Source organism: Neopelma chrysocephalum, unplaced genomic scaffold, assembly GCF_003984885.1.
Source record: "Neopelma chrysocephalum unplaced genomic scaffold, ASM398488v2 Primary Assembly neopelma1_106b, whole genome shotgun sequence".
In the NCBI taxonomy this organism is placed as follows: Eukaryota; Metazoa; Chordata; class Aves; order Passeriformes; family Pipridae; genus Neopelma; species Neopelma chrysocephalum.
The window spans coordinates 2,739,656-2,764,404 of record NW_020897771.1 but is presented as its reverse complement, the minus strand read 5'-3'; the positions used below and the strand labels follow the sequence as shown (position 1 = coordinate 2,764,404).

General features: G+C 44.0%; 1 protein-coding gene across 2 annotated transcripts in view; it reads left to right on the top strand.

Moving 5' to 3' along the window:
* Nucleotides 1-7,694: 7,694 nt before the first annotated feature.
* The window catches only part of SLC6A5 (solute carrier family 6 member 5), a 32,625-nt gene continuing 15,570 nt past the window's right edge, over nt 7,695-24,749 (top strand). For both annotated transcript variants that reach the window (XR_003536359.1, XM_027696455.1), the window contains exons 1-12: nt 7,695-7,794; nt 8,987-9,514; nt 10,506-10,644; nt 11,794-11,925; nt 12,227-12,400; nt 13,086-13,227; nt 13,670-13,802; nt 16,013-16,147; nt 16,677-16,780; nt 19,515-19,639; nt 23,375-23,487; nt 23,763-23,894. Coding sequence is in view for 1 of the 2 variants with exons in the window: in XM_027696455.1 (XP_027552256.1) it covers nt 7,792-7,794; nt 8,987-9,514; nt 10,506-10,644; nt 11,794-11,925; nt 12,227-12,400; nt 13,086-13,227; nt 13,670-13,802; nt 16,013-16,147; nt 16,677-16,780; nt 19,515-19,639; nt 23,375-23,487; nt 23,763-23,894 (1,860 nt within the window). In the remaining variant the exon portion in view is untranslated. The remainder of the gene's footprint in view (nt 7,795-8,986; nt 9,515-10,505; nt 10,645-11,793; nt 11,926-12,226; nt 12,401-13,085; nt 13,228-13,669; nt 13,803-16,012; nt 16,148-16,676; nt 16,781-19,514; nt 19,640-23,374; nt 23,488-23,762; nt 23,895-24,749) is intronic.

Sequence of the window (24,749 nt, the reverse complement as noted above, 5' to 3'; positions counted from 1 at the left end):
GTTCATCCATTCCTGCCTGTTTGTCTGCTTCTTTAGCTGCAGAAGAGAAATTATGGTATTTAGCTGTATTTTGCTGAGCTTTTTGCAATGTGATGAGAAAACTACCTCTGAGTGTCCCAGACAAATGGGCTTTATTAGGAGACTGTAAAGAAAGATTAAATGAACAAGGTACTCAGGAGAAACTGAGGTACCTCTTATGATCTCTCTTTTTTTTTTTACCTCTTACCATCTCACTGACAAGCATAGGAGTGAGCTGAGAACCTTGTTAAGAAAATGGTCTTGACACTGAAGTCAGACTTCAGTTTTCCATTATCTTAGATAGTGGATCACCTTGAATTTTTCATATGACCAAGGCATTAGGTATATTTGGAGTGGAACTACAGTTGAAGCTACCCAGAATGTCAGAAGATGAAGCACAGGAATTAACAAAGTGATCATTTAAAAAATGAATCTTGTACCTTGGGAGAACAGTGTCATTCTAATTACTTGGAAATTTATGCTCAAGGAAATCCTTAAACCTAATTCCAGTATATAAACTGGGAGAGGCTTCCTTGCTTTTTTCATTTTTAAGCCGTTCAATGTCTTTGATTTAAACCAAATACCCTAAGTGGAAGGCACAGATCATCTGAGGATATGTAAGTTTTTTTATTGCAAAAAACATTGGAGTTCTCTCTTCAGAATTAAAGTTGAAGGTAAGCTACAAGTTGAGTCTAGTTCAGCATGACCAGATAAGCACTGAGGGATTATAGAGCAGAGTTCTGTGCTTAGTGAAGTGCAGACACTATGGGATTATGTAGTTCTTACTAACAGCTGAGGAGACTTTGAATAAGAGCCACATGTCTGCGAGCTGTAAGCCAGATTCTCTGCTGTGATGGCAGCCCCTTCGAGCCATCTGATGGTGTAATGGAGCTGAAAAGTGGCTCTGTAATAAATCCCCATCTCCTGCTCCTCACCTCTGGGGTGGTTCCCAGCTGCACAGTGTTGGCATACATGGCACTCTCATACCTAAGGCTCAGACCCCAGAATAGGGACTCCCTCTGGATTTACACTGGGAAACTACTAAGGATTGAAGTATTTCCACCAGTATATTCCCACAGAGCTGTTCCAAGCATACTGGGACTGATCTGATTCAGAAAGGGGAGTAATTACTGATGTTCTCCAAATAGATGGCCCAGTGAGAGAAGCAGTAGCTGAAAATATGCCCTTAGCATTTATTCTTCAGCCAAAATAAGGTTCGATTTAACTTATCACCTTAAAAGTTCACTGCTTATGAATGTCCTACAAACTACTTACATCTCAATGCTGGGTTGACTTAGCAATCCTGAACAGATGGGTTTCTTCAGCTGGCACTTAGCAAGATGAAGGGTGGGACTTTTTCATGCTGACAGAGGGATCATAGTTTTGTTATGTCTGTGTGACAATCACCATACCCAATTCACCCTGTATTGGGGTATTTCCCCTTTCACAATGAAAGAGGAAAAAAAGTGTTATGTGGAGCCCTTTTGTTTAAACAAACCTAGAACTTCCTATGAGAGACCACAGAAGCAGTTCAAGGGGTTTTTTTTCCCAATCAGAATCCAAATTACTTGCCTTGGTAAATACTGAAGTAGTTACATTACTACGTTTATTATGTGTTTTCTTAAAATAGGACCAGGTAGTCAGTGTTCCTGACTCCTGGGAAAGCTCCTCATAGAGGTGCATGCCATGAATTTTTGTTTTGGCTCAACAGTCAGAAGTGAAAAAGGCAGTGAGTGAAAGGTGTTAAAATGGACTGGCTGTCTGCTAGAATCTGGTCGGTGTGATAGTTGTGGTGTCTTCACAGGGAACCTAGTTAGAAAATCAACTCTCTCATTTTGTGATATTTGTGATATTTTGTTTCCTGATTTCTGACCAGGAGTTCAAACCTTAATGTGTATTCACATAGTAACACGTGACTGAAATACCACAGTTTGGAGAATTGCTCTTTTCAGACAGTGTTGTTTAGGGTGCTAATCTCTATTAATATTGAAATTTAGCTGAGTTGATGCCTCATGGCTCAACGATGAGTCAGTGTGCCAAGCAAACCCACCTCTGCAGGTGGTTTAGGCACTTTTCTGCAGGTGAACCTTCCCTGCGAATGTGCTGTGATTCAGTGTCCCCCCACACGCAGTTCCTTGTCCCTAATTTCCCTACCGTGTTCTATCTGGCCTCGGGGCTGCTGCCACACTTCTCAGCCACGATCTGCTTCTGTTCCAGCCTCTCTGTCCCACAGCTTCCACAGCCACTGTCCATCACCCCTCTTAGATTTGTGCCAAGACTGAGATAAAGTGACCTGGCTGATGACATCCAGAAGCACTTGGATTGCTCTGCCAAGCATTTCTAGATGTGTTCCTGCAGCTCTCCCTGCACAGAGCCAGCATGGATTCAAGGAGGCTTATTTGTCTGTTCTCTGTCCTAACAGACTTTTTGTGTATTTGTACAATTAGAAGAAACTACCGCTCTTAAGCCAGTTTTGAGCACCACTAGGTCTTGTTTATCTTGTTTGCAATGTAAGGACAGGTACAGTCTTACCTGATGAGGGGGAAGTGTGACTGGGCTTGGCTAAGTCTGGAGCTTACTGTGGCACCAGAAAAAGAATATCCTTGACTCGATTGCTCACGGGTAAATCATGGAAATCTATTTAGAGCTCTAAAGACCATCTGCTTTTTTTTTCCCCCCCATTAAATATATGGGGTTTTTTTAATGTCCTGTTCTATTGCAAAGCGGAAGTTCAAACCTGTGGTATTATGCCATATATTGAGACTATGCCCTGTGTTTAAGGCAAATGAAGAAACATGCATATCTTGGTGAAATAGCTGTTAGCAGCATAAATGCCTGGCCTGTGGTGCACAAATTTCCTCCAGATGCCTCTGTTTTCCCCTCACCTGATCCCCCTTTCTTTTAATTCTGTTATTTACAGTGGTCTCCAGTGAAGGAGTTAAACCTCTCAGGGAAGAGACTCCTTTTACAATAAGGATACCAGACCCTGACAATTATCTGAAAATCCAAAGGCCTTCAGTGAGTTATGTGAGTTCAGGCAATTGGAAGGAAGCTAATCAGAAAGTGTACAGTGGAGCTAATAAATAACAGGATGAGCCTGAGGCATTTCACAGGAGAAGAATAACAGGTAATTATCACCTGAAAGATTTTTACAGTCTCTTCATTATTTGAATATAATTAACTGAGAGAGGCAAAATGCTGCAGCCTGGTAAGGTGAATCTCTGCCTTAAGAAAGTGTCCGTGCTCCCTGCAGGGGAAAACTGTTCAGTTGAGTTAAGGCTATACAATTTTTTGTATATAGATAGAATTAAAAGAGAAATACAAGAAATTGAAGGTGAAGCACCCCTTGGGAGGATCTGGCTTATTGGTATCTGCTTTTGCTGGTGCATATATCTATCTCAGCTGAACGAGTACAGTATTGCTCTTGGCTTTGCATTATAGATTGCTATAGTTAAATCATAATGGTTTTAAACCATTGTTGGTTATAAGAAAAGCTATAATCTTTTTTACACATAGATTACCTTTCCCTTGTTACCACAAACCGTGATTTCTCTGCAAGATTCCAAAGCCCTGGGTGAGGGCAGGTTTTTTCACCGGGGAGCAGCTGTGCATCCTCAGAGGACCGACGGGAATTTGCCCATCTCTTGGGCTCCTGAATTGCTTCGCACTTGCTTCCCTGCATTCTGTGTCCTCTCCCCACGTAAGGGACGTGATCAGATGAAAAACACATTTGACTGCAAGTCAAATCCACAAGGTACTTGGTCCAGATTGAATCACTGCATTTCACAGCTAAGGTTTAACATCTCTAATCTAATTACCTTTCTGTTCAATCAGGCTGTTCAATCGCAGTCTTAAGTGGTTATTTAAAGGCATTCCCCGGGGTCTTCACACCCTTCCTTGTCCTCGCTATTGGAATTGCCTTTTAGGTTTAAGGGAGAAAAGAGTGTAAATGGCCGTCTGCTATGGAGAACTCCCACCGGAAGGGTTTTCTTTGGGTTTTATGGAAGCTCCCTGACCAAGAAAAAGAAAAAAAAAAAAAAAGAAAAAGTGAGCCCAAGGAGGAAACCTCCCGCGAGGTGCGTGAATTAATGTGCTGTGGGAATTGCTTGATACAAGCTGATTTCCTCGTCCCTACACTTTGGAGGGTGGCACTTGCGGAGGTCGCCCGAGAGTCGTGGGAGAAGCCACGGGGGAAGAGGGTGCGGGCTCTTGCTGCGGCTGCCTCCATTCCTTTTAGGCAAACTTTCCACCGGGAAGGAAGGATTTAAGATCAATGACTGCAATGCTTAACTCATAAAGTAGCCAAGACGAGGGATTTTAGCGCAGGGATGGGAACTCTGTGGGTGCCTGAGGGCGTGTTTGGGGTGTTTGTGGAGAGGTGTCATCGCTTGCTCCTGTCGTGACTTGGCAATTTTCCACTGAGGCACGGCACGAATGCGGCATAAAGACAGGAGAGTGCGTGTGATGAGGGGGACGGGGTGGCGCGGGGGACCTTCCAAGCCAGCGGCGGCGGGGGCCCCGGCACAAGCCGACAACCACTCCCGGGGGTTCAGCTCCCCCGCCCTCGTTTGTGTATTTGCTTATCTGCAAAGAAGGGGCAGGGGAAGAGGAAGGATGGCCAGCGAGGAGGGAAAAATAAATCAATTGCTATTTTTCATCTTTGACAAAGTAATTAAGACTTGCTCGTCCGCTCCACGGACCACGGAGGGCGCCGGTTTGCGGGCAGCCCTGGCCCCGCTGGGGAGGCAACGCAGGCAGGGGGCCCCAGGGGGATCTTTCGGGGAAGGGAGGGGGCTGTCTTCCCTTTATTTGGAAAGACCACGAGCCCTCTGCCCTGGAGAAGCCGCTTTCTCCCCCAGCTTCCTTTGGGAAGCAGACAGGATTCCTCCAGGCAGAGGATTTTTACGTCGAGGGTGGGTGACTTCCCCACAGCCCCCGAGGGAGGGATGTGTGTTTGGTGTGAACTGCAGGCAGGTGCTTTGCCTTAATCCCTTAGGGACGTGTTGTGGGCTGGGAGGGGTGGTTCGCCTGCGGGACAGGCGTTTGGGAGGGATGGTGAGAAGGAGCTCGGAAAAATCATTTTAATGAACCTTCAGGTTGTTAACTGGGAAGTTAAAACCCCACACTGGAGGGATTTGTTTTGGTTTTGAAAGGAACCGGAAATCCAAACTCGGGGTTTGGACCAAGAGCAGGTGTGTCCATCCCAAACCGCGTGGGAGAGGGCAGCGGCAGTAGGGAGCCGGGCTGTACGGCCCCGAGGGCCAGGCACGGAGGGATAGGACAAGGGAAAATGTTTGGAAGCAGAACTGTGTTTCTCCATGGGTTTCCCACTTGATTAAGAATGGATCCTTGGCTCTGGTACTCAGCGAGAGCCTCCGGCCGTGCCCCTCCAATAGCCTTCCAAGGGGCACAGAGGGGTGCTCTTGCCTTTTCTGAAAAGAAAGGAGATCGATTCCTCTTTTCCAGGCGTGAAACTTCGATGTCACATTTCAGTGCTGATGGAGAAAGCAAAAATACCGCTTGGAAAAGAATGTGAAGCACGAGTTTTGCCGATTTTTTGAGAAAACAAAATAAGTCAACTCTGTGAGTCCAGTAGAGGTTTGGGGGCCTTGACGACCAAAATACTTCTTGGACTGCTGCCTTGTCGCTTTTGATTTGGTCTGTGCCTTTAGAGGCATTAATGTATACTGAAGGGCAGCATAACGGAGCCAACGACCAGAGGCTGGAGGATGCCTCGAGAAGGAAATACTGCAAAATAACACGGATTTCTCCCCCTCCCTACTATAGACAGCTTCTGTGTGCTCCCCTCGATTTCTGAATAGACCCGTGGAGAGTACGCAGAGTCGTAGAATGGCTTGTCTTGGAAGGGATCTTAAAGCTCATCTAATTCCTCCCCATCCCTGCCATGGTCAGGGGCACCTTCCACTAGACCAGGTGGCTGTTCTACGAGGTAGAAAAGAGTCTTTGAAGACAGGAACATACAACAGTCCACACACACGGGGTGTGCGTGCGTGCATATGTGTGTGTGTGTGTGTGTAAAAACACCTACATGTGCATATTGCAATTATCTACCTGTGATGTAGATAAGCTCCTATGCCTGAATGTGTTCGAAGCAAGATCACAGTAAGCAAACGATAGCTGTGTTTAAAAGGTGCTCTGGAGCTCTGCTGTAAAGCAAAAGCATTTTTCAGCCGGGAGACAGGGTGATCTTCGAAAACCGATTTTGAACGTTCTGCTTTGCCAGCTCCTCGGCTTTCGTGGGGCTCTCAATAACTCTCGAAGTGAGTCTCAGCTGACACCCGCAGTGACGAGGTGGAACGTGAAGGAGTCGGAGCGGGCGCTGCGGGAGCTGCCTGCGGTGGAACAAAGCTCCCCGGTCCCTGACGGGGGTGGCAGCTCCTGGTGGAGCCAACTGCTCTGCGGAATGGTCTGGCCTGCTGAGAATTTTTTATTTATTTTGTCCGCTGAAGCAAACGTTGGTAACCCGTAAAATCAAGGACGTAGAAGAAACGCGTGTGGTGCTGGCGAGTTTAGCCCCCTCCGCCCCTCCTCTCCCCCGCATGGGCGCACACATTCACACTGCTTACGCTAAAATGTAAAATACTCTCCGGAGGAGCTGACGCCAGCAGGGTCTATGCGGAGGAACGGCACCTCTGACGCTGGAACAACTGGGAAGGTTGCTTAGGGAGCACCCCAGTTTGCCAAAGCGCTTTTTATTTTTTTTGTCAGTGTGAACAAAATTATCCTGAGAGCAACCAATCTTTGAGAAAGCCCCTCAAATAGCAACACGCTAAAGACAGGTGGTTATGTATGAATTACTTCGTTACAAAAACCATTCTGAGTTAACACCTTTACTTTTAATGATGAGTAATTCCCCTCTTCCCCCAGCTCCCAGTAATCAGACATAAATGTCTTGACGGGTGAGGGAAGAGCACCAACAACTTCACGGCTGTTGCCGTCATCTTTAATCCCTCTTAACTGCTCTTAAGACAGCTTTGATGAAAGAAAAAATTGCTTTTTAGCGTGTATCTTTTAAATTTAATTGAGGTTTCCCCCCGTGAGGCACAGTAAAAATAGAGTATATAATGTTATTTTGTTCAAGGACACCAAGTGAGATGCAATTTAAATGTATTTGTTTAGTTTATACACTTTGAACTTCTCACTCCATGTGTAGCTATGCGGTTAGATATAAAATTCGTATTTTTTTATTTTTATTTTCATATCCATTTATATGGATATATAAAATTATAATGTATATAAGCAAGCTACTAGAACGTCTGATCCGACCGTGAACTGCAGAAATGCAGGAAAAAAGGAGCTGAATAGTGGTATACTAAGAGGGAGGAGGGAGAGGAGTACAAATGGAAGGTTTCTCCCCATTTCTCTCTTGCTTTGGGTGCAGTACGTGTTTCTCACATGTTCCCCCTAATTGCCAGCAAGAAAGTTCTCCCGTGCTCTTGCTGGATTTGGTTTAGTAATCAGCCCCCACATGAGTCACAGGGAACACGCAATGCCACTGCCGCGTGAGTGACAGCAGCCGGCGCTCTGGCTTCTCGTTGTCCCTTTAAAATCTGAAACCAAGGGTAATGATTTATCAAACTCTTATTATCAAGAAAATGTCACACGAAGGGCACCTTGCTATACACTGACGCAAACCCAGTCTTTCCCAGGGAAGTATAGAAAGCTTTGCTCTGGACTGGGCAAAATCCAGTCTGCCAATTGCCCGTACCGCTGTTTTTACATCTATCGACTCCATCTGTGGCTATTTAAGACATGGTAAGTGCTTGATTTTTGATCTTCGATATCGAGAAGGGTTGGAGGAGGGAAGAGTTGGCGGAGGGGGAGCTGTCCGCGGTGCTGCCGGCGGAGCCAGAGCGGGAAGGCTCCCGCGGACCGGGGTAGGGATGCTGCCGGGGAAGGAAGGGGGCGAGGGAAGGAGAAAACGGTGGTACTCCAAAATGCACTCAGTTAGTGACTGAGTCCTTGCAGATCTTATCCCTGGTGCCGGGAGATGGGATTACGATGGAGAGAAAACTTGTGAGGAAAATGCCAACGGGCAGTTTTGTGAAACATCCTGAAAAAAGAAAGTGTATTTGTAAATATTAACCCCTATATAACCCTTATATTAAACTGATGGAAAATGTAGGGGTTTCTGCCGATTGTTTAATGTACATATAAAAAAAAGATGCATTTTAAATTATAATTTTAAACTGAGGGGAAAGGCACGGGTGACTCGAAATGTGTCATCAATAATCTGTTTAATTAATAGGGAATGCTTAAAAAAAAGTCTTTGGAGACATGCGAGTCGGAAATATAAGAAAAAGAATAGGGAAAAGCCACATGTTATTGGCGGTAATTCCACTGTGGTAGTGTGGTTATGTTTTGGGGTTATTTTTTTGCATTTCACCGTCTTGCTGACAGGCTTTGAAGCGTGGCAGCCAGCTCAGAAATGTTCACCAGCACTATTTCACTTGTTTTTTAACATCCCTTGCTGCCTACAGGGCAGCTTGTCTCTTGCTCATATATATATAAAAAAAAAAGTCGATGTGAATTGTTGAATGACAGAAAGGAAATGGGGCGTAAAATTAAAGAATCTTTCTACACTGGTGATAGGGAAGGGAGCATCCTACAGTCGTGATGTGAAATCTAACGAGATCTGGCGGCGCAGTGCTGTAGAAACACTTATTTAAACTTGAATTACGGGTTTGCAGATGCTGGTGCTGGTTTTTATTTGATGATTTTTTTTTCCGTGTGCCGTACTGTTTTTCCCCCAGAACATTAACATTGAGTGGGAGGGCAAGCAGGCGAGCTGGGGCTCCTCGAAATTCTGCAACACTCCTGTATCCACATTTTCTAGCGCATGCGTTTTGTGCACGGGGACAGAAATTCGTAGAATCTCTGCAGCACCAACATTTTTTTCCCCCCTTCTTCTTCTTTTAGTAAAATATGTGACGTTCTCTCATTTTAGGATTACGCCAGTCAAAGGGATATGAGCAAGCAGGTTGTGAACAATCCTGAACCCGTGGCTCGTGGACCCAATGAAGGTGCGGGAATTGTAAGAATCAGCCCCGAAAATGAGCCGCAGAATGCCCCGCCGCAAACCCCCGCCGCGACGGCCAGGCTTCCCCGATCGCTCTCTAACGACAACAAAACACTTCCCTCCGAAGAAGCTAAACCAAACGATTTTGAGAGGACCAAAGTCGGGATCTGCAAGCTCAGCAGCACCCCGGTGCAAGCCAACTCCACCCTCCGGAGGGAATCTGTGGAAGCCTTTCCCTGCAAGCACGGCCCCGGGGTAGGGACCGCCGGGCAAGCCGCTATCCCTCACTGCAAAATTCCCGCTTTGCAGAGCACAGACGGGGACGCTAATCTAAGCCTTGGTAAGAGCACGCTGGAGCAAAACAGCACCAAGGGCGCCTGGGTGACCTTGAGCCAGAGCACCGTGGTACTGGGCACAGATGGCAACACTTCTGTCCTTCCTGGCAGAGTGGAGGGGGTGAGTTTTCTCCTTACTGGTTTTCTTTCCCCCGCTTCAGCTCGTGGGAGGTCTTTGCCACTCAGCACTGATCTGGGGCTGAAGTTCTAAAAGCAGGTCCGGGTCAGCCGGGGATGGGGCTGTGCGGCGGTGGGGAGAGAGGATCTTAGATCCAGAACTGTAATGCTGGCGAGTGCTAATAATGTAATATCGGTACAAAGGACCATCCTGTGTAATTCCAGTCCGTTCCCTAGGCCGTGCCTGTCGGTGTACCCCGGGTCCGACCCGTGCACCCCCCTAACACGCCCCTACGTGAGATCTGGTCCTGTCCCCAGCATCAGATGGGAAGGGCGCCTTGCCCTTCCTCTCCTCAGGCACGGCCGCCTGCCCCAACCCCCGGTGGCTGCGTGCCTTGGCCCCTGTAACCAAAACCAGGGACAAATAAATCAGCCCAACCCCGCAAGAGGTCGAACCACGCCGGGGGTTCCGCCGGTGGGATGAGAGGCCGGGAAAGTGCCGCGCCCGCCTCTCTCTCCCTGTCCTTCCGCGTACCTGCGTTTACCCTGGAACGGGGGCGTGGGGGGCTGTTCGTTCTGCAAAAGCGGTTCTTCGGTTCTTTTGCATGTGCTGGGCCCCTGCGGGCTGTGCTGGGAGCTGGCGGTCGGTCCTTACCCTTCCGAGGGCACTGAGGGCTTCAACCCCCAGAGGAGGAGATGAGACCTCCCAGGCGACCCCCGTCCCCCATCCCCCGAGCCCTCAGTGGAGGGCTATGATTTAAACCCACCTTTCTTGTGGGCTTTTTCTGGACAGAAGAGAGGCCTGGCAGCAGGGGCAGGGGCTGCAGGAGGGCCCTCCCGGGAAGGTCCCTCCGGCCCGGCCGCTGCTCGCAGGGTGCAGCCGCAGCACTGCGGGGCTTGTCTGCAAAAGTAGCTGCTTTCCCATCTCTCTCTCTCTGTTTTTTTTTTCTTTTTGTTCTCCCCCTCTATTTTTCCTCCCTTTTCTCCCCTTTTAGGAAGACGATGTAGGGGATGAAAATAAAGCCCGAGGGAACTGGTCTAGCAAGCTGGATTTCATCCTCTCCATGGTGGGTTATGCAGTGGGGCTGGGCAATGTCTGGAGGTTCCCGTACCTGGCCTTTAAGAATGGGGGAGGTATGATGGCTTTTTCCTGTCTCTCTACCTGCAGTACCGTACGGGTCTGAACCAGCCTCTGCCTTTTTGGCGGGGAGAAAAAGGAGGGAAGAGGGGGCTGGCGGCTCCCTATTGCCGGGCAGCCAGCCCCGGGCTTAGCTGGAGTGCGAGGGCACCTTCAGACCATCAGCGACGTGGTGAAGCATCTGCCGGGGTTTTTGGTTTTGGTGTTTTTTTTGTTTTTTTTGGTTTGTTTTTTTTTTGATGGTCACCTCTGGAAGTAGGAAAGCTCCGACGAGATTTCGTTAAAAGGCAGTGCTTTCCTTAAAAACACCTGCAATTGGTGCTGGCCGGAGAGGGAGGAAGACGAAGGGGCGGGTTGATCACAGAGGGAGGGCTCCGGGACTCCCCTCGCCTCATTTATGCACAATCGGGTCTGAATCCGCAATGGGTGGGATGGGGGAAGAGGAGGGAGGAAAGGTCTGTACACAGGACTTTAGAATCAGGATAGTCACAAGAGGAAGTTTGATCCCAAGTCGAGACATTTTGTTATTTCTTGAAGTTTGGGGGAATTATTTTAAATCTCTCAATGATCCGATTGAAAAATAATCGTTTGAGCGAACGCTGCTCAGCAGAATAGAGGAGAAGTTAGGAGAAGGTTTGTGCCGTTAATAGTTTTCAAGGAGAAGAAAAAATTTATTTGCAGGGGTTCTTCTACCAGAGGCTCTTATTTAAACAGAGAACCGGTGAGCATTACTGGATTCAAGCCCTGCAACTGTGAAACCCTTCCCTCTACGAAACGTCTATCAGCAGGGGGTATTGGCGCTCTGATAATCGAAAACGATTGTGTAGGTCCTTTTTCTGTGAGGGAAGAAGTGATTTCAAACGAATTCTTTTTTAATTGTCAGCACTGTTTTTTCTTTTTTACACATAAGAACCTCTAAGTGGGAGGCGTTAAAGTACTCCTTTAACAATAATATTGTCTCGAGCAAATGCTGGAAATGTAGAAAGCTGTCGCCCACCTTCCCCCACCCCATTCCCGCCCCGTCGAGCAGCGGGAATCGCTAACAAATAGAAAAATTTTAATAGCTGCATGTCTTGACTGAATTGTCCCCAATATCACGGGGTGATTCAGGTTGCTCTCTCTTCTCTCCCCTCCTGCCCCCCAAGGTGCGTTTCTCATCCCCTATTTGATGATGTTGGCTCTAGCTGGGATCCCCATTTTCTTCCTGGAAGTCTCCCTGGGGCAGTTTGCTAGTCAGGGCCCCGTGTCGGTCTGGAAAGCCATCCCGGCCTTGCAAGGTGAGCGGAGCAGGAGCCGGCCCGGTTTTGGGGAGCATGACCTGCACTCCCTCTCTCGCATGGCTTCAGCCGCATGTCCTTGCGCGGTCCTTGCGGGGGAAGCCCCTCAAAGCAGGGGGACCCCCCCGTACCTGTGTCAGTTGCGGGGAAAGCCCCTCAAAGCGGGGGGACCCCCGTACCTGTGCCAGAGGAAGCCGATGCTTTGCAGCCGCCGGGCCCCGCCGCTCCCCCGGCTGCGGCCGCTGCTCCCCTTCCCCGGGATTAATAGCGATGTTCTCCTGTCTCCCCTCTCTGTTCCCAGGCTGCGGCATCGCCATGCTGATCATCTCTGTTCTAATAGCCATATATTACAATATTATCCTGTGCTACACACTTTTCTACCTTTTTGCGTCCTTTGTACCTGTGCTGCCCTGGGCCTCCTGTAACAACCCGTGGAACACGCCAGACTGTAAAGATAAAAACAAACTTTTGCTAGGTGAGTTGGGACATGCTTTTTTTTTTTTTTTTCCAAAATTATGGCCGTGGTGGTTTTCCAGAGTTTTCTTCAGCTCAGCTGCGCCCCTGGGAGATGCCAGAGGAGACTGCGGATGACCGTGGTCGGGCGAGGTTCCCAGCACGGAGGAACGGTCCACTTTAAAACCACTTCGAAATTATTTGTATCGCATGGGCTCTTCCCTCTCCTTTTATTTAAATTTTTCCTCATCAAGGATGAATGAGATTTGTCAATTAAAATGACAATAAAAGCCCAACTTCCCCCCCCTCCCACCCTCTGGGGAAAAACTCTGTATAAGGGAGAAAGCACAGAACAAAATACCATAGCTGGCAGCCTCGGGTGTCCGCTAAAGACAAATTAGTTGCCTTTAGAGAAGCTTCTCTTAATAACGAAAAAAACCCAAACGAAAACCGTTTTTGCAAACGGCCAAAAACTCACTGTGACATGAAAAGGGGAAAAGTAAACCCAGTAAACAACCTTCCAGAAAAGGTATTGGCACTTGAACAAAAGTTCAAGTAATTACGTGTGATCTACTGGTTTCTTGTAATTTTATAAGAAAAAACCAACAAACCAACCAAAAAAACCCAACTATGCACCTTTTTTTTTGGTTGTTTGTGGGTTTTTTTTGGTTTGTTTGTTTTTTTTTATTTTACTTGTTTCTTTCTAGATTCCTGTATTATTGGTGACCATCCAAAAATACAAATCAAGAACTCTACTTTCTGCATGAGTGCCTATCCAAACTTAACCATGGTTAACTTCACCAGGGAAGGAAACAAAACATTTGTCAGTGGAAGTGAAGAATATTTCAAGTAAGATCTTTCTTTGTTTAGTGATCGTTATGTTAATCTTTCTTTAAAATCCACTAGAACAGGCAACAAATCAGTGCTTGGAAAACTAGAAATATAATAGCTATGGACATCAAATAATGTTAATTTTTTATGCTTAGGAATGATAAAAGGCAGTTCAAATGCTGGATTACTTGTGTTCTGTTCCTATGGTGCTCAGCACAGCTGGGGTGTTGGCCCGTGCCCGGCAGTTTTATCTACTACTGCAATGCAGATAAATAAAATAATACATGGTGAGAATCGCTGGAACCTTCCAGAGAAACTGCTGAGGATGCTGAAGCAAAACAAAATACTCCAGGAATTTGCACTCAATTACTGCCTCCGGTTGCTTTATAATGCTGTCATTATTTTTTTCTATTCTTTTTCCCTCCAATTTTAATTTTTTTAAAAATTCTTTTATTCTTAGGTACTTTGTATTGAAGATTTCAGCAGGGATTGAATATCCTGGTGAGATCAGATGGCCCTTGGCACTATCTCTTTTCCTAGCTTGGGTGATTGTATATGCCTCCCTTGCTAAAGGAATCAAGTCATCAGGAAAAGTAAGAACAGTGTTTGAGACTGTACACTCACAAGAAAGCAGGGTGATGTTTTAAGGAAATCACGCTCATTTAAGGCACTGAATTACTGAAAATATTTTCAGTAAATGACTAAGTATTAGTTGAAATGCCTTTTTCCTGTCTGTTTTTTCAGTCAAAACATAAAGACAATTTTTGTTCAGCATTTGTTCCTTAATCTTCAATCAGTTTAAAAGGAACTCTTGAGCTGCGCTCAGCAGTGGGATGGCAAAAAGGGTACCTTTCAACCTTCCTTATTCTGTGTGGTGTTAATCAAAATTCTGCAATCATCTCACATTTCACTGGAATCCAGGAAATTTTGATGTAAATTTAGATGTTAAGTAACATATTTTAAAATCAGAACTGAATTTGAAAAAAACTGGAGCAAAACAACTAGATATTTAATGAGATAAAGATAGTGGAAGTGCAGACATGAACTTTCTAGAGCTGACCCCAGAGTTTCTAATTTCAAGCCATCCCTTTGCTTCTGGAAGCTGACATCATCTCTTGCGAGGTAATTTGGTAATTAAAAATCCAGAGACTCAGAGTACCAGGGAAAAACTGAGATATTTTTTCCCCCACCTTACTGTGATAGGAAAAAATGTTTAGTGAAAGATAAGAGTCTGGATAATAACTTCGGTTTGGATATGACAACAGATATTTCTTCAAGTGTATCTTAGTGGCCAAGAAAAATATTGACTCTTTGATGTCAGAGAGGAAAAAAGTTGAGTTCTTGGTGCCAGAGATAGAAATTCTATATTTACACAGAGATTAGACTGCACAAAAATTCATCAGGGCAACTTGTTGAAACATCTCTTGAAACAGCAAAGAGAAGGTTAGGAAAGCAGTTTCAAAAGTTGCTTCAGCTCACACCACAGGCTGAGGGAGGTGATTCTCCCTCTCAGCTCTGGTGAGAATACATCTGGAGTGGTGTGTTCAGCTCTGGGGCCCACAACATGAAGAGGACATGGACCTCTAGGAGTGAGTTCAGAGGAGGCCACAAAGATGCTCAGAGGGCTGGAGCATCTCTCCATGAAGACGGGCTGAGAGAGCTGGAGTTGTTCAGCCTGGAGAAGGCTCCAAAAGAGACCTTAGAGCACCTTCCTAAAGGGACTCCAAGAGAGCTGGAGAGGGACTTTGGACAAGGACATGGAGCGACAGGACAAAGATAATGGCTTCAAACTGAAAGGGGGGGGGTTAGATTAGATATTAGGAAGACATTCTTCCCTGTGAGGGTGGTGAGGCCCTGGAACAGGTTGTCCAGAGAAGCTGTGGCTGCCCCATCCCTGGAAGTGTTCAAGGCCAGGCTGGATGGGGCTCTGAGCAACCTGGTCCAGTGGAAGGTGTCCCTGCCTATGGGAGGAGGTTGGAATGAGGTGGGCTTTAAGGTCCCTTCTAACCCAAACCATTCTATGACATGATTCCACAATATGTTATGATTCTGGCTTGTTTAAACTCAGAGGTTAATGTGTAAAATATTTGAAATGCTTTTGTGTCAAGTGTAGAGCTTTACTGGCCATAATCTACTCATCTTATCTGACCACAGAGAGCTCTGTACTAGATAATTATTAAGACATTAGACACACAACCACTGTTGCGTATTTAGATATCACGGTGATTAGTTCTATCTGGATCATTTCACTGACTTTCCTTTTTTTGCATTTGAACCATAAATATCACTGTGGTGATATGCAATTATTAAGAAGTACAAACAGTAATAAAACTTAATTAGACTTTTTTTTTTTTTTTAGTTAAATACAGAAAAATGTATGGAAATATATAGGGAAAAAACCCACAGAAATTTAAGTGTTATTGAATGGCACTGCTCATTTAATTTCCATTGAACTGTGATAGTTTGCTCTGGGCAAGGGTCAGAAGTGATATTTTCTTTTAGCTGTAAATTCCAATGGTTCCTCTCCAGACAGAGAGAGGAACCCTCTTCCTCTCTCTGTCTAGAATCCCAACTCTTACCTTTGTTGCTATTGGTGTTATTCCTGTTTCCAGCAGCAAGAAGAGCCATAAAATTTCAGATTTCCTGGGAAACAACCCTGTTGTTTTCCTAGTTCATCCCCTGACTGTTGTCTCTGAGCCTGAGTAATTGCTTTCTTCAAGCAGTTCTGTAGCACTTATATTTTCCCCTCCTCTCTTCTTATCCAAATAAACCCTTTTACCAACCTTTCCTTTGGTCTGTCCAGGTGGTGTATTTTACAGCTACATTCCCCTATGTAGTTCTCATCATCCTTCTTATAAGAGGAGTAACTCTCCCTGGAGCTGGAGATGGAATCTGGTACTTCATCACACCAAAGTGGGAGAAGCTAATTGATGCTATGGTGGGTTTACTATTGCACTTTTAACTACTGGGGTGAATAAGTCATGCAGATCTCTTGGTGTCTGCTGCAAGCATTTGATGTGTGCAGGGGTGGTATTGTCATCTGTGGAAACTTGTTCTTCGTCTTATGTGGATAAAGTATTATTTAGGGTCACTGGTAGATAAAACATCAGTATCTGGTGCAGATTTTTCCTCTTGATTTGTATTTTTTTTTTCTGAATGTATTTGAACTGATGTGTATAAAACAATGTAGTTTGGATATTTGTGTCTTCCATATACAGCAAAGTTAATATGATCCTTTGATATGGGCTCAATGAGAATAGTACTCCTCATCAAATGGGCATGATGTATTTCATGGCAGGGTTTTACTTTTAAATATTCTATTGACATCCATTTAGTTTAAAGTTCATTTGAAGTACTTAAGTGTCAATCCCCTCACAGTAACATGTAATAGTATTATTGAACTTTCTAACACTCTAACATTCTTTCCTGAAGCTGATGCTATTTCCTCTCCTGTTTGTCTTACCTAGGTTTGGAAGGATGCTGCCACTCAGATTTTCTTCTCCTTATCTGCAGCATGGGGAGGTCTAATTACTCTCTCTTCTTACAACAAATTCCATAATAATTGCTACAGGTATGTAAGAGTGAAAAACATCGGTTTTATTAAATAGATTTGTCCAAAACCAGATATCTTCCAACTTGCAGAAATCTGGTTTGTAAGATCCTTCTCTCATGTCTTTTTTTTCTCTTGTGTCTTTTTTTCTCTCGTGCCTTTTGTGTCTTTTTTTTCCCCTCTTTTCCTCTCCCCTTTCTCTTTCTTTCTTTCTCTTCCCCTTTTCCCTTCTCCTTCCCCTTTTCCCTTTTTCCCCCTAGCCCTTTTCCCCCTTCTCCTTTTCCCCCTTCTCCTTTTCCTCCTTCCCCTTTTCCCCTTTCTCTTTCCCCCTTTCCCTTTCCTCTTTTTCCCCTTACCCTTTTCCCCTGCTCCTTTTGGCCTGCTCCTTTTCCCTTTCCCCTTTCCCCCTTCCCCTTTTCCTTTCTCCTCTCTGTGTGTGGTGTTCTTTTACCTTTAATCCTTTTGGCTTTGTGTATTGTCTCCTCTCCCCAGGCCCTAATCTACTAGTCTCAAGAGGAGCCTTAGGCTTATTAGAGCTCCTCTTGGCTCTTCATTTTCAGAATCAGCAGGATGAGGTTGAAAGGCAGTCTGGGAAGCTGTCAACAGCTGTGAGCAGTGGCACGAAACAGAGTCAGTTGGCAGCCTCTGCTGAAGAACAGCCCATGTGTAGAACGGGCTGAGCTTTGCTGTTGTGAGACACGCAGGAGTTTAAGTTGCACCTTCCAAAGATGTGATTCTTTTATCTCCTAAATGTTATTTTTTTTTTCCAATTGCTCTTAGCGTAGTTTTACATGCACAAAGTTATTTCGTGTAGTGAAATTTAAAATCGCTTTTACTTGAACTCACCGAAAGTTGTTTTTTTTTACAAGGAGAAAAGTCAATGTGTTCTGGTAGCATTGTATAGCTTTTCATCCAAAAGCCTGCCAGATAAATGTCTGCAGATGGAAGAAACAAAAAGAATTGGCACTAGGAGAGTGCTTCCCTGTTATTTTACTCTCTTTAAAGCTAATCTGAAGCAAACCTTTACCAGTTCCTGCAGTGATGGAGGTGCTGATTCAGGACATGCAGCAGCAGCACAGGAACTGTCCCAAGGGGAGGCTTAATAACTTTCCCAACTTAAGACTTTAAAGCATACACTCCTTGGGATTTTGACTGCCTTATCCTATGACTTCTAAGTACAGAGTAGAAAATACTTAACTTTAAAATCCTGATCCACCTTTCTTTGCAAAAAGGAATTTAAAAACCTTTTTACAGTGCTCAAAAAGTAATTTAATATAATTATCCCAAAATATTGATGAAAAGTAACGGTGCTGCATACTCAGTAACTCCCACACAGAAATCCTTGGGCTCCTATTTTTGAAAATGATGTTTCTGGCCTTTGATTTTTGGTTGATGAATGAATACAATCAGAATATCAGGGAAAAAAAAAAAGAGAGAAACACCATACTTAATTTCAGTATTAATTTAGCAATGTTTTGTGGAGTTCGGAAAATATTAATGAAAATTTTGAAGGGATTACCTGGTAACGAGGTATAAAAATTTTACAACTCTGATACCAAATACATGCTTTACCTATGTTAGAGAGGAATAGGGGAGACTGAAGTAGAAACAATTAGAAAATCTTACTTACCTCTAATATTTTTAATTTTACAACACAACTTGAATGCTGAGATGAAGCATGACTGTTTTCTTTTTTAATTTTTATATTCATTACATTCTAATACTGCAGACAAATTTGTACTTTTCAGTCACATATGAAACATAGTTAAATAGTCTATAATTGCAATATATTTACAGAAATTGACTTCTTAATGAATACCTGAAATATTTCAAACTTATCTAGATTTTGGAAGAAGATTAACACATGCTGATTCCAAACAGAACATTGTCTTTTTTTTTTTTTTCTGTAGACCCAAAGAATTAACCGAGTCATTTCTGTTAAGAGATGCTCTCTTAGAAATTCTAGAAGTTTGACAGCTTTTCAGGTTGTATTTAATTCTGTTCCTGACAAGCAAATAGCAATAAGAATAAGCAATTCTAGCCAACATAAAAACCCCGAACATTGAAAGTGAGTGACCTATTTTTGCCTAAGTTGTAGTAGTTTATGGGGAAGTCCTCTGGACACACATATTGTTAAAAAAAAATATCCTATCAGGAATGTGATAACTATGGATGGGGTTCATGAGGGCTGGTTTCCTCTCTAGTCACGTGTCTTGACATTTCCAGCATAGTAAGACATTCAGGTATAGATTGCTCGAGATTCACTTCACAATATCAACAGTGGGAAAATGTACCAAGGAATCCTCTGAAGATGGGAAGGTACCTCTGCAAGGTACAGAAAGCTAACCCCTGGAATTTTGTGTATAGATACAAGAAGGATACAGGACAAAACCCGTCTTAGCTGGATGGTGGTAGTTAGTCCGTACGTAATACAGTGCTTATGAGGCAAGGAGTTAAAAAGTGTGTTACCAATCACGTCATCATCTTTGGAGAGGCCAAGAGCAGAAATGCCTGTCCTCCTGCACAGCTTCTGGTTCCTACATGGCACGTGGGTGATGGGAACTTGCACAGCTGATATGAAGACTCCTGTGCTCTCTGATCAGCATCAAATGCACTTGATAAGTATAAAAGTGTGCCTTCACCAGCATTCCCACAGATGTGTGTGCTCATGAGAGACTCCTGAAGCATGTACCAACCCCTCCTTGCATGTATCCCAAAAAGGTGTCATAGCTTCTTGTTTTTTTTTTCTTTTCAGGGACACATTGATAGTCACATGTACCAACAGTGCCACAAGTATATTTGCAGGCTTTGTCATCTTCTCAGTTATTGGCTTCATGGCAAATGAACTCAAAGTGAATATAGAAGCTGTGGCAGACCAAGGTAGGGTACACTGGCATTTTGTTACTTAGGCAGGCACCTGGTGGCACCTTCAGCTCTGTTATTAATGATGACATTGATACTGGAGGAGGGAATTATGGCTTCAAACTGGTGTGGGTTAGTAAACCACATGTAGGCATTTCTGTACAGGAGAAGGTACACTGGTAAGTCAAGATCTTCCTTGAAACCTCTTTATCACTTGTTTGGTAAGAGAAGGAAGGAAGCTGAGACTCATTGTAAATCTTTGTGTAAATGACTGATGGAGGGTAGTGTGGGATGGTCCCTTCTCATAGTCTGAGGGATTATTGGCCTTTTCATTTGTCTCCGCTGTTGTTTGTCAAGTCCTCTTCAAGGTAAAAGTTGTTTCTGGTGGTGGGAATTTTAGATGGGAGGCGGGTGGCCTTCGTAGTGTAGAAGGTGGGAGAAATATGGTGTGAAAGGTGGATTGAGCTTCTGAACTGTGGGAAGAAAGGAGAAGCCTCCATGGGGAAGTAAAACATTTCTGAAGAACTGAATAGAAGATCTTCATTAGTGAAGTGAGATGGTTATAAGCAGGGATCTGAAAGGTCCTAATTAGGAGAGCTCAAGACCACTATGCCAACTAAACCATAGCTCTAAGTGCCAGTTGTTTCTTGAACACTTCCAGGGATGGTGACTTCACCACCTCCCTGGGCAGCCCCTCCCAATGTTTAACAACCCCTTCAGTGAAAAAATTCTTCCTGATGTCCAGCCTGAGCCTTGCCTGGCACAGCTTGAGACTGTGTTATCTCATCCTGTCACTGGTTGCCCAGGAGAAAAGGCCAATCCCCACCTGGCTACAACCTCCTTTCAGGGAGTTGTAGAGAGCAATCAGGTCTCCCCTGAGTCTCTTCTTTGCCAGGATCAACAATCCCAGCTCCCTCAGTCACTCCTCACAGGACTTACTCTCTTGACCCTACTTTGCTATAAGAAGCAGCAAATAGGAAGGGAAGAGTTTTTGGGCTAAGATTCAGAGAAGTTATAATCCTATCAAATTTTGACAATCATTTTAGAGGGATGATATAGAGGGATATAGGGTCTGAGAGGAGAATTTCATAGTATGGTCAGCTGATAAACTGTTTCTTGACAGCAAGTAGTAGAGGATACTGATCTTGCAGGCTAATGTAATGTCAATTCAGTATTCAGTGCCTCATCTCTTCTTTTTGGTTTGCCAGTCACTAGATGGCAACAGAAAAGTTTAATTTTTTCCCACTTTTCTGGACAGATTAGACCATTATTTTTGAAAAACTCCATGTGAGGCCAGATGTTTTTAGGAGTAATGTTTACATCAGTATTTTTATTTTAGATTTTACCTCCATTCTGGAACAAACAAACAAACAAACAAAACAAACCCCAAAAGCTAAACCACATTGCACTCCCCAAAATTATTTGTAAGGAATTAGAGTTAAAGAAGCCGTGCCTGAGTGGAGCTGCAGTGGAAGCTCCAAAGAGATGGACAGAGGTGGGATGGAGAGACAGGACTGGTGGTGGAGGAAACACTTGATTCAGCTGGTTCATGCATCTCCCTGGAGATGGTGTAAAATTTAGCGCAGGAGATCAAAAACTCTTTTCTGGCTGGTGGTCTTTGAGTCCCAGGCTGGAGCTCTCTGTTCCCAGCTGTCTCAGCAGCTGTTCCAGGGGATGTGGAAATAGCTGTCACAAGACAAGCTTATTGTAGGGCTGTGAGTGTGTTTGTAAGAGACTTCTTAGGCCATTTAAAATTATTTCACAGGGGTGAGGTTTTGCTGCTCTCCATGACAGGGGGAAAAAAATTCAGCGAAATAATAGATGACTTTGCAGTAGGAAGAGAGCAAAGATCAGGGATAATTGTGGACTGAGGTAGTGCACTGAATTACCATAATTAAGAAGCAGACTCAAGAACCTCGGAAAGGAACCAGTTCTTGTCCTTGCCTATCGTTTTTTTAAGTTCTAAAGTTGTATTTTTTTTTTTTTGCAGTGAAAGAGAAAAAAGCCAAAATGATGATGAAACGTAACCTCCCTTCAAGTTTTCAAAACCTCGAATAAAAATATTAATGGAAATAGGAAGGGTTTTTTCCGTTTTTTTCTCCTAAAATATTAATCTGAAAAACACAGTATGTTTTTTCATTTAGAATCCTCTTTTCAGGAAAAGCTAATCTATCTGATGAACAAATAAAACACTTACCATGGAGGGAGAGACAGAATGATCTCTTTTTGTCCTACTGTCTGATTAAGAACATAGCGCAGTTGAAAAATGTTAGTAATTTAAAATGGAAGTTCAAGGTCTTTGAACTTTTAAAATTTTAACATATATAAAATGTTTGGAGTTTTCCTGTCTTTAATAGACTTTTAGAAAGAGTTCATACCCACCTAAGTCTGGAAGGGATGTGAGCCAGCCTCTCTGTGAATGTTGACCTGTGGTTGATCCATGTTATTTTGGAGAGTTATGAGGGCTCGACATGGGGAGATGTGCATGAATTTAACTTTTCCTAAAAGTGGGATTAATGGGAACTCATTATTCTGAGACTTAATTAAACTTCCACATGCAGGAAGCTGCTGTAAAGAGAGCCCTTGTCTCTAATAATCAAGAAGAAATATTTAATCAAGAGGTGAAAGAAGTGTTTGTAAATATATAGTAGCTTTAACTGCCCCTTCTTATTTCAAAAATTCATTTTTTCTGCAGCACATTTTAAAGGCAGCAACACTGAGTCATGTACAGTGTTGGGTTTGTCTTTTTTGTGCTGTGTTGCTAAGTCTTGTATTTGCCTTTTGTTAGAAGGGACCCCAAACACTCCACGTGTTGCCTGAGGAGATGATGTGACGTGCTGCTAAAACTGTGTTTTCCTCAGTACGTGAGCAAATAGCAGTTGTCTCTTGAACAGAAGCAGCTGTGGAGCTGGAGGAACTGGGGTGCAATGATTAGATCAGAAATAGCCAGGACAGAGCGAGTGGGAAGCCCATTCTCTTGCCGTGAGGCATCAGTACAACTTGGCTCTCATTTGTGTCTCGCCTGGCAGGAAATACCTTTCCAAGTGTTGGAAGTGGGAATTCCTTTAGCTGGGATGAGTAGAGAAGAAGTGCCATCTACTGTAATGTTGACACTGCATTCCTGCAGCCTTTGCTCCCAGGCAAATCTGAGCACACTTGTAAAAATACTTTTTTCTTTACAGTTAATAGAAATTAAAGCCCAATATATCAAACCAAAAAAGAACGGGAAACTCCTGGTTAACGCTTTAAAAGACCCCAGCTCCTTATTTTTTGTGCTCTGTGTTATTTCAGGTTTTCTTGTGGATTTTTTTAGATTCACAGTAGTTACTACCTTGTGTCTGGTATCAGGTCTGGGCATCTTTTTTGTTCTCTGCTTCGCATTTCACTGTGTGCTGACAAATTAAAGAAGAAGGGTTTTTGCTTTTCCATTCATCCTTGAGGCAGCACTGAGGCTGTGGGTGTTTGCCATGTTGACCTAGGGCTGGATTGGTAGTTGGCAGGAATTTGATCACAGAGCAGAACAGAAACATAGCTGCAGTATGCAATTGTTGCTTATTTTTTTAATTTGTTTGGTCCAGTATATTGGTATACTCATTGTGTATGTATTCTGCTTGGAAAGTAGGAGCAAATGAGTGATTTGGATCTTACAGTGAAAATAGAGATTAATCAGGTGAGGCTAAATTCTGTGATGCTTAAATCTTTCTGTAAATAAGAGAGACTGAACCTGATTACCTTTATTTTTCTTATTTCTAGGTCCTGGAATTGCTTTTGTGGTTTACCCAGAAGCCTTAACGAGGCTTCCTCTCTCTCCCTTCTGGGCCATAATATTCTTTTTGATGCTTCTAACTCTTGGATTAGACACCATGGTAAACTGCTTTTGTGTCCCACTCTTTTCCTATTTGTTTGCCTGGGGGACCATGAGGTTAATTGCTATTTTCCATGTGGGCAGTGAACCAGTTTCCAAAGAGAGGAATGAAGTAAGGTCATCAATGCTGAAATCATTTGGGCAGAGCTTTGGTGTTGACATCTGAGCATTTAACACTTAGGATTCAAAATGCTCCCTTATTTTCTTTTACATCTAGCTGGACCACTTTGTGTACACTGTGTGCACTGAAATGAATCCTTTCCTTTTATCTTCCAGTTTGCCACTATCGAGACTATTGTGACCTCTGTTTCAGATGAGTTCCCCAAGTACTTACGTACGCACAAGGCACTGTTCACTCTTGGGTGCTGCGTGTCCTTTTTCATCATGGGATTTCCTATGATCACTCAGGTAATAACACTGCCTTTGAGCATCACCGTCTGTCCCCAATCCCCCTCTGGTGGCCGTTTTCCTCCTGCACAAGTTGCAAAAGATTTAGCTGAGTTCTGCCACATGTGACTCAGGGTGAGTCTGAAAGCCTTTTTTTTAATGGATGCTCTGACTGAGATACACTTATAAGACTCCGCTGTTCAAATCTTTCTGGGAATCAGATTTTTAAAATTTTCCCTAGTCAAACATCTCCAAAGTACTAATGTAAACTAGGTATTCAACCCACACTGACAGAAGACAGGTTTAGTTTAGGTATCAGGAAGAAATTCTTTGCTGTGAGGGTGGTGAGGCCTTGGCACGAGTTGCCCAGAGAAGCTGTGGCTGCCCCATCCCTGGAAGTGTCCAAGACCAGGTTGGACGGGGCTTAGAGCAACCTGGGATAGTGGAAGGTGTCCCTGCCCACGGCAGGGAGGTTGGAACAAGATTATCTTTAAGTCCCTTCCAACCCAACCCATTCTATGAATTAAGGAAAAAAATGCAACTTTGTATGTCATATAAACATGCAACCTCTTTGTCTAATCCTTTCCTCCAGGATTAGACATATACTGACAGTCTTGGCAAACTGAGAAGTTAACAATGGAATTCCCACCTACCATTGATAATCTTCAGTGTCTTCTCTCCACTAATACCTCCAGCATTATAAACTCAGCAATTTCAAGACAAGATGCACAAAATTTTACTATTTTTCCCTCCTCTTTCTTCCCTTTCTCTCTCCCCTTACCTCATCCCCTGACAGCCCAGCTTCACTGTTCTAAAGCCTGGGATGGATTCAGTCCTTCCTTCACTTGAATTATGCTGCTTAACCTCTGCCCTGGA